The sequence below is a fragment of the Sinocyclocheilus grahami genome, unplaced genomic scaffold (genome assembly GCF_001515645.1).
Source record: "Sinocyclocheilus grahami isolate Dianchi unplaced genomic scaffold, SAMN03320097.WGS_v1.1 scaffold219.1, whole genome shotgun sequence".
In the NCBI taxonomy this organism is placed as follows: domain Eukaryota; kingdom Metazoa; phylum Chordata; class Actinopteri; order Cypriniformes; family Cyprinidae; genus Sinocyclocheilus; species Sinocyclocheilus grahami.
Genome location: NW_015505398.1, coordinates 1876014 through 1888786, shown reverse-complemented (window position 1 = coordinate 1888786; position 12773 = coordinate 1876014). Strand labels below are relative to the sequence as shown.

At 37.5% G+C, this 12773-nt stretch overlaps 1 protein-coding gene across 2 annotated transcripts in view; it reads right to left on the bottom strand.

The window, feature by feature from the left end:
* hdac8 (histone deacetylase 8) overlaps positions 1 to 12773 on the bottom strand; it is a 37591-nt gene that overhangs the window by 18764 nt on the left and 6054 nt on the right. For both annotated transcript variants that reach the window (XM_016287208.1, XM_016287207.1), the window contains exons 5-9: positions 9607 to 9719; positions 8750 to 8827; positions 7114 to 7222; positions 6823 to 6995; positions 5854 to 5948 (exon numbers count right to left, since the gene is read on the bottom strand). In XM_016287208.1, coding sequence (XP_016142694.1) covers positions 5854 to 5948; positions 6823 to 6995; positions 7114 to 7222; positions 8750 to 8827; positions 9607 to 9719 — 568 coding nt within the window. The remainder of the gene's footprint in view (positions 1 to 5853; positions 5949 to 6822; positions 6996 to 7113; positions 7223 to 8749; positions 8828 to 9606; positions 9720 to 12773) is intronic.

The window sequence follows — 12773 nt, the reverse complement described above, 5'->3', positions numbered from 1 at the left end:
GTACTTCAGTTGCTCAATGGTATGTTGAAGTTTGTCTGTAAGAGACACTGTTTGTACAATTGGGGGAAGTGATGCAGATTGTCCATTCCTTGTAACCCCCCCTCTGAATTTTCACGTGCAATGGAGTACAATAAAAGAAGAACCAGAGAGAGAGGATCAGACGTCTAGCTGGCTGACTGACTGCAGGGGGGAAACAGAGCTCTGGGTGTTTGTTGTTTCATTGGGCTGTGCTGAAAATAACTTGGCAGAAACAAGTGAAAAGACGTTTTTTTTAAAAAAGGAGAGGATGTACAGATGTTGACTGTCCACAGAGCAGTGAGGGCCGTTTCCACCCGCGGGCTGAGCGGAGTCCCTGACAGCACTCAAACAAAAACACAGCAAATTTCCTACCACTCGCTGATAAGATTTGACCAGAACAAAGCCACACGTTCCCAGTCTAGCCAAACTGGCCATCAACAGGAACTTTTTGTAGATTTAACCCTTTCCTGTCCTCTTAACCAATACAGATAATGTTAAATGTACAGTATAGTTCACCCAAAACTGCAACTGTTATCATTTACTCAACCGCTTGACATTGCAAATTTGTTAATTTGTTATTTACTTAAAAGAATATTACTATCTTACCACTTTAGTATAGGGACCAATTCTCACTATTAATTAATTCCTTATTAGCATGCCTATTATTAACATATTGGCTGTTTATTACTACTTATAAAGCACATATTCTGCATGACCATATTCTATATCCCTAATCCTACCCAATACCTAAACTTAACAACTACCTCACTAACTATTAATAAGCAGCAAATTAGGAGTTTATTGAAGCAAATGTCATAGTTAATGGTTTGTTAATAGCAAGAATTGGACCTTAAAATAAAGTGCGACCAAGAAGACATTTCAAAAAATGTTTTTTTTTAATGTTCCACTGAAGAAAGAAAGACATACAGTTTTGGAACAACATGAATTTCGTTATTGCATAACGCTGCCCAAATGTTCACGCAAAGAAAGAAGGTGTAACTTTTATTCTCGCTGTAGTATTGTTGTTGCCGCCGCCATGTTGTGAATGCGCTGTGTGTTTCGTTGTGAAAGCGAAACTACTTCGTTTGGCCTTCCAAAAGAGGACGATATCTGCTTCGTCATGCTTAGAGCTTATCCGTGCTGGTTGCTGAGGAAATACTAAAATTTTGCGCTGTGGATCACCGTATCGGCTTTCACTGTGGACGAAGCAGAGTCCAGCCTGGGGTCGTCACATGTGGTTGCCGCAAGCCTCCTTTGTCGAATCTGCCGCCTCTGCTCACTCTAGCCCCCCAGCCTCTGCTCACTCTAGGCCTCCACCGCTCACTCAAAGCCGCCGTGTGTGACGCTGTGTTTCATTGTGAAAGCGAAACTACTTTGTTTGGCTTTCTAAAAAAGGACACGACTAGAAATCAGTGGTTAAGTTGTATTTACAACACTGTTCCAGAACACTTCAACCCAAATATTCAGATGTGTGCAGCACATTTTATGGAGGACTGTTTACTGATCCTGGTAGAGTAGACTACAATGCCGGCTGTTCTGACTCTGACAGATTGTAAGTACGTTTTTTATATTTAAAGAGTTTTTATATTTTATATTTTTTATATTTAAAGCGAGTTTTTTGGGCAGTGTAGAGTAGGGCTTGTTGTTTGTCATTTCTCCGATCACGAATGCAGACATGGTATGTAACGCAAAGCTTAAAAAGACAGTATAAGTCATTATAATCCATAATTATGTCCCCACTGGATGCAACGAATGCCTCGTTTATAATGGGTTTTCATGTTTTTGAATCATCGCTCTGGCCTGACAGGGCAGCATCACAATATGGTAAGGGGCGTAACATTTCCGTCACACGCTTGACTTGAGGTATTCAGCCAATCATAACGCACTGGATAGCTGGCCAATCACAGCACACCTCGCTTTTCAGACCGATGAGCTTTGTAAAAATCGATGCGTTTCAGAAAGGCAGGGCATAGAGGAGAAACAATAATGTACAGTATGTGGAAAATAATGTGTTTTGGAACCTTAAACCGCATAAACACATTTCATTACACCAAATACACAAAATAATGTTCTTTTTAGCAACATCATATGACCCCCTTTAACTTTTTTTTATAACACAGATATTTGCTAAGTTGTCAACAGTACAATATTCATTCTCTTAGACAAGGAAAAAAAAAAGTTTATTAAACAACTGTACTCAAAGACTATATATTTTCAAATGTTTTTACACCAATACATGTTTACATTTTCATCTGGAACAAAAGATGTCAACCCAGAAAAGATACTGGTTGAAAGAGTTCAGATGATTCTTCATTGTTCTTTATAGTAGTGCTTTTTTGCACTTTAATCTGTTTAAAACAGTTTACTTTAAGCATTTTTATTGTATATAAATGTTCAAGGTTCTTTTTGTTTCTTGAAAAAAAAGTGCTTCAACTTGTAATAATGAGCACAACACTGATGTCTGCTTACCTTCTCAAACTGTATTTGTAATGTAATTCAGTACCGTAATAATAAACTGTGATAGCTTTATAGCAATGGTTGTGATATGAAAACTTTCATACCATCGTATGCATAATTCTAGCTAAATCAGTACTGTGAGTTTAGGGCAGGGGTGATTTATTGAATAATTACAGTCGTGCACAACAGAAGACGTGTCTGGGAAACCTCTCTGGAATTCCATTTGGTGTTATTAGTGGCACAAAAATTACACACTTCACCTTTACACAACAACTTTAATTACATACTCCCCAGTGACACAACAACTTTAATGCCACAGCATCTTAAGAGTCTTGCACGTCTCATGATGTTAGTCACCCTAAAAGGTAAATAATTCACTGCTTCTGTTGCTAACAGTGTGTCCAGTGATGCTGACTATCACAACATCTCAATCAGCTAAATCTTGCCTAGGTTTGTGCAACGATTTAATCAAAATCTGCTGAGAGATCGAAGAGAGATGCATTGTTGGTGCAAAAGTGTCGTCAAAAAGTATCTAGATTGACATACCATTGTCCTGCATTAAAAGGAGACAATGGTGCTTATAATGCCAACAATGGCGTTTATCTAGACCAATATCAGGGCTGTCTTGGCCCAAGCACAGCACAAGCTTTTCCAATTCATCAGCTTCTTAAAGAGAAACAATTCAGGTCTAAATAAAAGGCTCTGCATTTTTTCTGGGACTCTCCCTTGTGAGAGGACTGTCTATATTAGCCTCACTTTTTCATCTCTCTGTGTCTGTGACAGGGCCTGAATGAGCTCGTTGTATGCCTCCACTCCAGTCTGTCTTCATTGTTTGCAGTCCTGGCAGGGCAGAACCCAGACTGAGCCACCTCAGAGTCTCAGCAGCTGGACCGGCTCGAGGGGAGAGAGAGAGAGAGAGAGAGAGAGCGAGCGAGATTGCACAGGTACAAAGTGCTTCTTGTTCCACCTCTCTTTTCCCAGATTCTTCTATGCTGCAATACTCTTCTATCTTTTTTTATACCCCCTTTGGTGGATGCCTGTCTTTTAACAGCCTTATCGCTCTCTCTATGTCTCTCTCGCTCTCTCCCATCTTTGTCTTTATGGACTCACACTACAGTTAAATAGTGTTTTGTTTGCCTGGGATGGATACACAATAACAGTGCTGGTAAGGAGATGGGGGTTCTACTCTCTAAGAGGGGAGGAGAGAATGTTTCATGCTTTGAAAAGCCGATGGAGGGAACAATAAAGGAAAAGAAGCTATAGAGAGAAAGAAGAGAAATGAGAAGGAGATGAGGGGAAGGGGGAGAAGGAGTGGTGGTCCTAAAACCTGAAATATGCTGTGGACTGGCAGACTTCGGCAGAGTTCTTAGGAAGGGCTGGTTCATAATGAGAACATAATGTTTGGAACCAAATAAATGCTTTCACCATTATATAGAAGAGAGTAGAATAGAATAGTTATCAGGGCAAAGACCATAAGCACACCACACCATGTACACTGACTGCATTGTAATGAACTATGAATACCAAAAGTTATAAGGTTTCAATTATAAAGGTTTTAAACTACAAAATGCTTTACAAAAGAATTAAAAATGTTGCCAAAAAAGGTGCTGAAAGAGTGAAAGCATTGTCAAGATACAGCATTACTGCCCATTTGTCAATGATTTTGAGGTACTTTTTGTAGGGTACTGACTGAACATTATCTGACCTGAACTGGGTGAAGTCTGGACAAACACTCATGGAAGGAATAGTGAACAGTTTTCAATAAGAGTCACAATGGACAATAAGCAGTTTGCCCAACACTGACAAACAGACCTGAATGAACTCTGCATTATCCAAAGAATATGAAGAGAGCAGAACCAGGAATTTATAACAAGGATTTTCAAAGTTACAAAGCACATAATAAAAAAAAATTATTAACCACTACTAGGTAATTACTGTATATTTTCCCACTTATTTCACAACAATCAATGAATCGATAAGGTAAACAGAGAAAAATATACACCGTTTAAAAGTTTGGGGTCAGTGAGATTTTCTTTTAAAGAAACTGATCTGATCCTTTTATTCAGCTAAAATTAAGTTGAACAAAAGTGAGAGTAAAGACTTTCATAATCTTACAAAAGATCTTATTTTAAATAAATGCTGTTCTTTTGAACATTCTATTACAGTTTCCAAGTAATATTAAGCCGCACAACCGTTTTCAACTGTGATAATAAGAAATATTTCATAAGCACCAAATTAGCATATTAGAATGATTTTTGAAGGATCATGTGACACTGAAGACTAATTACATAATATAATTAAATAAAACAGTTATTTTAAATTGTAATTATATTTCACAATATTGCTGATTTTCTGTATTTTTAAGATTAAATAAATGCAGCCTTGGTGAACATGTGTGACTTCTTGCAAAAATATTTTGAATGGAAGTGTATAAGCTAAGTCCATTTCACACATTTAAGAGCCCTCGAAAAAAATTGGCCCTAGTAAAACATTCAATATAACAAACTGTAAAATGTACCAAATATATGTAGCAAAACTGTTCAAATACATATGCAATTTTGAATGGCTCTCAATGGAGAAGGATGCTTTATATAACTAGATGGTGAAGTTACTCTCAGCAGGGGTTATTGATGTCTAGAGCCAATTTCAGTTTGACATCAATACATAATAATATTGTAACTTGTAGTGCCATGTTTCCCATCAGAAAAAGAATGTCTTGACGTATTCCAGAAAGCTCAATTGTATTAATCATCATCACAACCATCACTGTCATTAACGAACACCCTGGCAGTTATCTACACTGCTTTATTTTGGTTGCTTGCCTTGTGGAGAGGTCAAAGGTCAACATGACGCAGAAGGTCATGGCAGCCGAAACAATGGCATCTTTTATTGCGGTGACCATGAAAGCGCTCTCTATAAACATTAAAAGACCTTCTTTGTGAGTTGGAAGAAAAGAGAGATATCAAACTCTCCCAGACCAACCAGAAGGCCTTTCCAGCCCTTCATCTCTCCTCAGTAGCTTCTCAAAAAAGCATGAAAAAGCTCTTAAAAGGGCTCACTCAGAATTGGGTACACACTTTATCTTTCTCTAAGGAAAGAGAAAGAGGAGAGAGGGGGCATAAACAGTTGAGGAAAGAAAATCACAAGTCCCTCTCAGTCAACCCGGTAGGGACAGAGTAGTATTGTTAAGACCCCTTCACTGGTGCACACACGCACGCCCCCCTCCCTGCTCCTGAATCACATGAAAACAAACCCGGTTATTGAGAGGTGCTTGGACATCTTTGATTAGACCGGGTGACTCAGCAGGAATGGAAGAGGAAGAGGAGGGGAGAGTGGAGTTGTATACAGCTGCTGAAAGAAGAGAGAGCGGGGTCTCACCTCATGGTCCGGGATCTCAGAAGACAGAGTCTGTCCTAGGACGGTCCCCGTCAGATAGGTCCAGCAGCGAGCAGTATTGGCAAGGTTATAGCCGCCTGAGAAGGACAGAGAGAGGCAGATTTGTATACGCAGAGAGCGAAAGAGAGAGAGAAGGGGGATTGAAGTCAGCAAAAGGGCTTCATTGTACTAGTGTAATTACTACCTTTCATCTAGAGCTTGGCTAGGCAGGTCTGCAGCTTAGAGCTCATTTCAAAATGGGCTAAAATCACAAAAGTTCACTTTCTTCTCTCAGCCCAACCCCCCCTGGCCGTAACAACACACTAATAAACTTTTTGGCCGAGTCGGAGAGTTGGCAACAAGGACAGAAGATGTAGTTGTCAATGTTAAGGCATGGAGGGAGAACAAACTTAGGCAACACTGCTGAATACGTCTGTGGACATATGTTTTTTAAATGTTAGTTGACCCGAAATGAAAATTCAGTCATCATTTACTTACACTCACATCGTTCAAAATACAAATGGAGATACATTTAATAATCGCACATAATTTTTGCCTATCCAGTGAAAGTCCATGCAACCAAAACTTGCATGAATAAGTACGGTTAAACAGAATGAACAGATTTTATTTCAGCTTTTATTAACATTTAACATTGAGCAATGCATGAATAAAAGCAGAAATTAAATCTGTTCATCATAAAACCAAAAATGTCTCTTCAGATGGCATGGATTAAACAGCTAAACTACTTTTACGTTCTCTTTATTAACTGTGTGAAACTTAAACATTCATTTTCGTGAACTTTGAATGGATGGATAGAAAAGATAAGGGTATTATTAAAAGTAAAATAAAAAATCTTCATTTGTGTCCAGAAGATGAACAAATGTCTTTGGAATGACATGTGGGTGAGTAAATGATGACAGAATTTTCATTTTTGGGAGTGTAATACAATTAAACAAAAACAATGACACAAACCTCCTCCTAGAAGCAGAGTGGGTAACTCCCAGTCCAGTATATAGTTCAGACATTTTCCAACTCCAATGGGAGTCATATTGAAGGAGCACATGGGGTCACCCGCCATGGTGTCCGCTCCAAGTTGCATCACAACTGCTTCAGGGTTAAACAGAGCTTTGACTTCCTGCATCACACTGAGAGAAAACCCCAAAAAAGAAATAATGTCTATGTTTAAATGACACTGAACCATGGGGACAAACAAAACATTGCAAAGAACTTGCTTAGATGGCTGGTCACTGGACCTTTACAGACCTATTGAAGGTCTGGCAGTACCGATCATCACGGAGGCCATCCTCGAGGGGGACGTTAACAGCGTACCAGCGTCCTTTACCCAGCCCAGTGTCAGTTACATCACCTGTGCCTGTCAAATAAATTATAATGACAACCTAAAGTTGGTCTCTTTGAAGGTCATTCATATGACTGATAGAACTGATGGGCCAGCATGAATTATCTACATGAAGTTTTATTGAGCATTGATGTTGTCATTTTCAGTATTGTTCAAAAGTTTGGGGTCAGTAAGATCTTTTTTGAAAGAATTATTCATTTTATTAAGCATGAATGCATTAATATGATCAAAAGTGACATGAAAGACATTATAGCATAATAACTTTTCTTTAGAACTTTCTATTCATCAAAAAAAAAACTGTATGACTGTTTCCACAAAAACAATGAGCAGTTTTCAACTGTTTTCAACACTGATGATAAGAAATAAGACAATAAATCAGCATATTAGAATGATTTCTGAAGGATCATGTGACACTGAAGAGTAATGGCTACTGAAAATTCAGGAATAAATAAAAATTTTAAATATATTCAAATAGAAACCAGTTATTTTAAATTGTACTAATATTTTGCAATTACAATATTACTTAATAAATGCAGCTTTGGGTAATATAAGAGACATTAAAAATAGCTTACTGACCCCTAACTTTTGAATGGTAGTGTACTTTTCAGATGAAGCTGTTGCAGTGCTATTACATACTCAAAACTATATTCTTGCCTAATTATAATTATTGAACATTTTTAAACCTAATTTCGTGGTGTGCAGTCTGTTAAAATTTAAACGTTTACTTAAACCAATTGTACTACATGAACAAATTTTAATTGGCGTTACCGCACCACTGCTGAAACTGTGTAGGGGATTTCCAGTTCCCAGCATGCTATACATGGAACTGGACAGGGAAAGAAATGTTGAAATGAAGTGTTATTTCACATGTTTTTGAAGATGAAAAATTGGGGGAACTTGCTAGTGTTTAATGATCTATGTTATAATTGGATTTAGAAGAGTTTCTGTTATGTTGGACTTTTGGGTATTACCACTGCGGTGAAGAGCAAAGCATGCGCTCAGCAAGCGGACAGGCTAAAATAAAGACTATACTTTACTCAAAGGGCAATTACTGTGCAGTTTCTTCTGCTTCTGGCCAAAACCATACTTAATTCAGTCAGATTTCTGCTACAAGCATCTGAAGAGAATGGAGTTTGTAATTTTATTTTAATGTTGAGAAAATCGATTCCAAGAATGTCCACATGAATTAATATGAATTCTGAATATGTAATTTGTGAAGATCACTTGGCAACTGTGTTTGGCAAAAACAATCCATTAATAAATCATTACGTAAATAATAACTAAATTGCATTACATCTTGCCTTCATAGAGCACTTGCCCAGTTACCTTTCCAAGTGCTATTGTTAAACTACTGAAGGGGCTCTCAGAGTCTCCAAGAAGCCACAGAACTCCAGTCTCTGTTATCAACTGGGTAATCAGACTCTGGGCGCTGGAGTGGAGCCTGCAGCTCCAGCTCTGGCATGGCTTGAAACATGACTGTCAATTAAGGGAATTAAAAGACGCACTGGTCTTCACTGAGGCGTAGAGGCATGCCGAACTAACCTGGGAAGAAGCCAGGGGAGAACTTGTGCAGAGACACTGTCATGACTTTAGAGGTGAAGCTGAAAGCGTCCTCCACACCTGGAGAGGAAACAATGCAGAAGTCCACTTAAAGGGAAGGATATTAAATTAGGTCTGAGTAAAAGCTTAGAGGAAGTGCCCTTTTTCACTGATGATAACCAATAAACACTAATAAGAGATGTGAACTACTACTATCTAAATGTCTGGGTCAATAACAAATAAAAGATTCTACAAAATGACCCGGTATAACATTTTGTGAAAACCTTTCTATGAACAAAAAGGATATCATATTTTTAAAGACCTTAACACAAAGTCAAAAGGGTCTAAAGTGGTCCTTTCTATGATATAATTTCCTGTTGTATGATGTTTTTCCGAATGTTGTTCGCACCACGATTTTAATTTGGTGGACAAAGATGTATAAAAAATATATATAAGCATTTTTGTTACAATGTTTGTTTGTTTTTTAAGATATAAAAATAAAATATTATGCAATACTATGTGATAAGGTTTTTATTCAAGAACTTGGCTTTTTTCATTACAATATCAGGACAGTTCAGACCTTGTTTAATTTGGAAAAAAAACAAAAAACACTCATCATAGAAAAGGTGCATTGAAACCATTGTGTATATGTTAATAAATTAATTTAAAATTTCTAATAAAAATAAGTGTCACGTCACTGACCCATCTAACATTTGCTTGTTAAACGTTGGTGTTAATGTGAATTTGGAAGTCAGATATAAATCTAAAGCCAATTTGTGGACTACTTGTGGAAAAGAAGCATGTTAAATGCTATTAACAACAACAGGCTGTTATGGTTATTGTTATGGAAGTGTTATTACCATCTCCATGGTGAAGGTCCACATCCACATAGAGAACTCTCTCATACTTCTCGCGCAGTTTGAGGATTCCAAGAACAGCGTCATTCACATAACAGAACCCAGATGCCTCGTCCCTTATATAACGACACATATTCAATCAGCTCCTCCAGTGACCCACTGAACAATGTCCGACACATACATAAACATTCATCTACAATAAACAAGCTTGTATAACAAGCTGCCGCGATCAAACTGTAACATCAAAATTTTAACTTGGTTTAAACTGCAAAGCATGCAGAACGTCTTAGTAACAGGGTTTCTGCAGGATTTTAAAGCTCAAATTTAAGACTTTTTAAGACCTGCACAAATAAAATTTATACCATATGAGCGGGGTAGGGCAATGTAGTACCATATTAAACTGTAAAATTACTGTAAAAAGCATAATTTACAGTTCAGATACAAGTTTTCACAAAAACAAAGTTTTAAAAAATGATAAACTTCACGTTTCAGCCTTTAAACCATTGTTAAGAAAATGGAGGAGTCAAAAGTATTAATTATAATATTAATTTAAACAATTATTATCAATAAATTATTATATCAATTAAATAACAAATTAGGGGTGTGCGATATTGACAAAAAATTATATCTCAATAATATTCTGGGATTTTATCGATAACTAGACGATTTTGTGTGTTATTGTGCTGATATCTTATTTTTAATTTCTAAAATAAAATTAATTTATTTCTCTAAAATAAATTAATAATTTCCAACAAGTTTTATGGGCATTTTTACCTTTAAGCCATTTTTTTCTAAAAGTGTGTCCACCATCTTTTGAGTCAAATTCTTGCATTTGGGCTGTTACCAAGCAAATTAAATCACTATCATCAAAATGTATCTTTGCAATGCAGAGGAAACACAGAAGCTGCATTAGCCGAACTCATACGTCATCCGCCCGGAGCTGCTTCCGTGTAGGACTGTTGGAGCAAGCTACATTAAAGTGATTATTACGTTTTGAATATGGATATTTTTCTTACAAACACGCATCGATTCGCTACAGGAGGCCTTTTTGTTCACCCCCCGGAGCCGTGTGAGACACTTTTTTTTATGCATGGGCGCTTTTTATTTAACTTCTTTTGGACTGAAGCAATGCAACACCCGCTGACTGCAATAATAGAACTTGAAAGATCAAAGACCATTTTTAATATAACTTCGACTGGATTCGTTTGAAAGAAGAAAGTCATATACACCTAGGATGCCTCGGGGGTGAATTTTTTTTTTTCATTTTGGGGTGAACTAACCCTTTAAGTGAGTCATTGCGTTTGAACCGAATCATTTAAAGGGGTCATATGATGTTGCTAAAAAGAACATAATTTTGTGTATTTAGTGTAATGAAAAGTGTTTATGCGGTTTAAAGTTCAAAAAACACATTATTTTCCACATACTTTAAGAAACATACACGCCTTTCTGAAACGCGTCGATTTTTACAAAGCTCATCGGTCTGAAAAGCGAGGTGTGCTCTGATTGGCCAGCTATCCAGACGGGTGATTCATTCAGGAACAAAACAGCGTCCTGTTGCTCAGAGATGCAAAACAGCGCTGTGGCTGTGTTTGAAATGATTTTTGTTGGAGAAATAGAGCAAAAGCAGGAAATATGGTGTCTAAGGCCCCGATCACACCGAACGCATTTTTTAGGTCTGAAAACGCGAGGCGCACCGCACTGCCTTTTTTTGGTGACTTTTTAAAAAAGGCCAGTGCGCTGCGGTTTTTTTATGTTGCTAGGCAACCTCCAAATCAACTGTCCTGTCCATCATTGTAGTCTCCGGACTTTCTAAGCAACGGTAAACTTTTGTCATCATGACAGAAGGCCCGCCTCTCCGTTCATTCGATTGGACAATGGGAAAAAACGCGACTGACGTCGAGCGCTTTTTCTGCGCAGAGTTGCTTTTTTTTCAACTTCAGGCGCTCAGAGCGCGCCTGCAAAAACGCGAGACGCTAGGGATGGGCGATACCACTTATTTTGTTTTCGATACGATACCGATATTTTTCAAGGCAGTATCGTCGATATCAATACCGATTCGATACTTCTGAACTAAACATTTAAATTACGTAATGTATTAAATTATTAAATTACTAAGAGTAAAATGGGTAATGATAAGCACTTAACTTTATGTTTAAAACGCATTTTAACATTCAATATGCCTTAATTGTAACTTATTAGGTTATATTTTTGTTTACACATGGTTCAAATGTGTTTTTTGTTTACACTTGATTCAAATCTATAAATACTACAGTTGAACTATGGTCACTTTAGTAAAACCATGGTTCAGGGTGCGAACTATGGGTGAGCTAGGGGGAGCTCGGCTCCCCTTAATAAGACATGGGCTCCCCTGAAAACGTGATTTGTGAAATTTTGGGGGGTCTCAAAAAATATTGACAATGTGTTAGTTTGACGTGCAATTTCAGTTTTGTGTAATGTGATCATCGTGGATTATCATGTGTAAAACTGCAAAAATATCATTCATTAATGCCTGACGGCGATTTAAACCTAATTCACTTCAATAAAGATAACTATACATGCTATTCTTGTCATGAGCATCAAGGTGTGGGGGCGCTGCGGTGCAAATTACACTCATGTTTAGTGCATGTTAGCTCAAAGATTCGGAGAAAAAATATAAACGCTGGACTCTGTGGTCGATTCTGTGTTAAGCTAAGGCATGTTATTCGCAATTATGTGTTGTGGCTGGGTTATAGGTCTGCGTGACTCTCGATGTCTTAGGCCTAATTGAACGGAGGAATTATGGTATTCTTCTGTAGCCTGACGACGAGTAACTTTAACCATTGTTCATGTGAACTCAAAGACAGCATGATGCTTTGTTTATAGACTATTTGTGGGTGGCGGTTTGTTGTTTCACCTATCAATTTGTGTCGATAAAGTATAATAGGGTAAATCATGTATGGTGATTTATCTTATATAGTGCTTGCATAAAGCTTAGTTTGAACACTGCCATGGATCAATTTCATAAGGGACTGCCAGTGACCGGCTGTTGCATGCATAAAATGCAACCCTTTTTATTCTGACAGTGTATGATTTCTATTAACATTACAGAATAGAACATGATCAATATTATCTTTCAACGTTCAATTTAAATAACTGTAATTGCACAAACTATGTAGGCTACAATTTCAGTT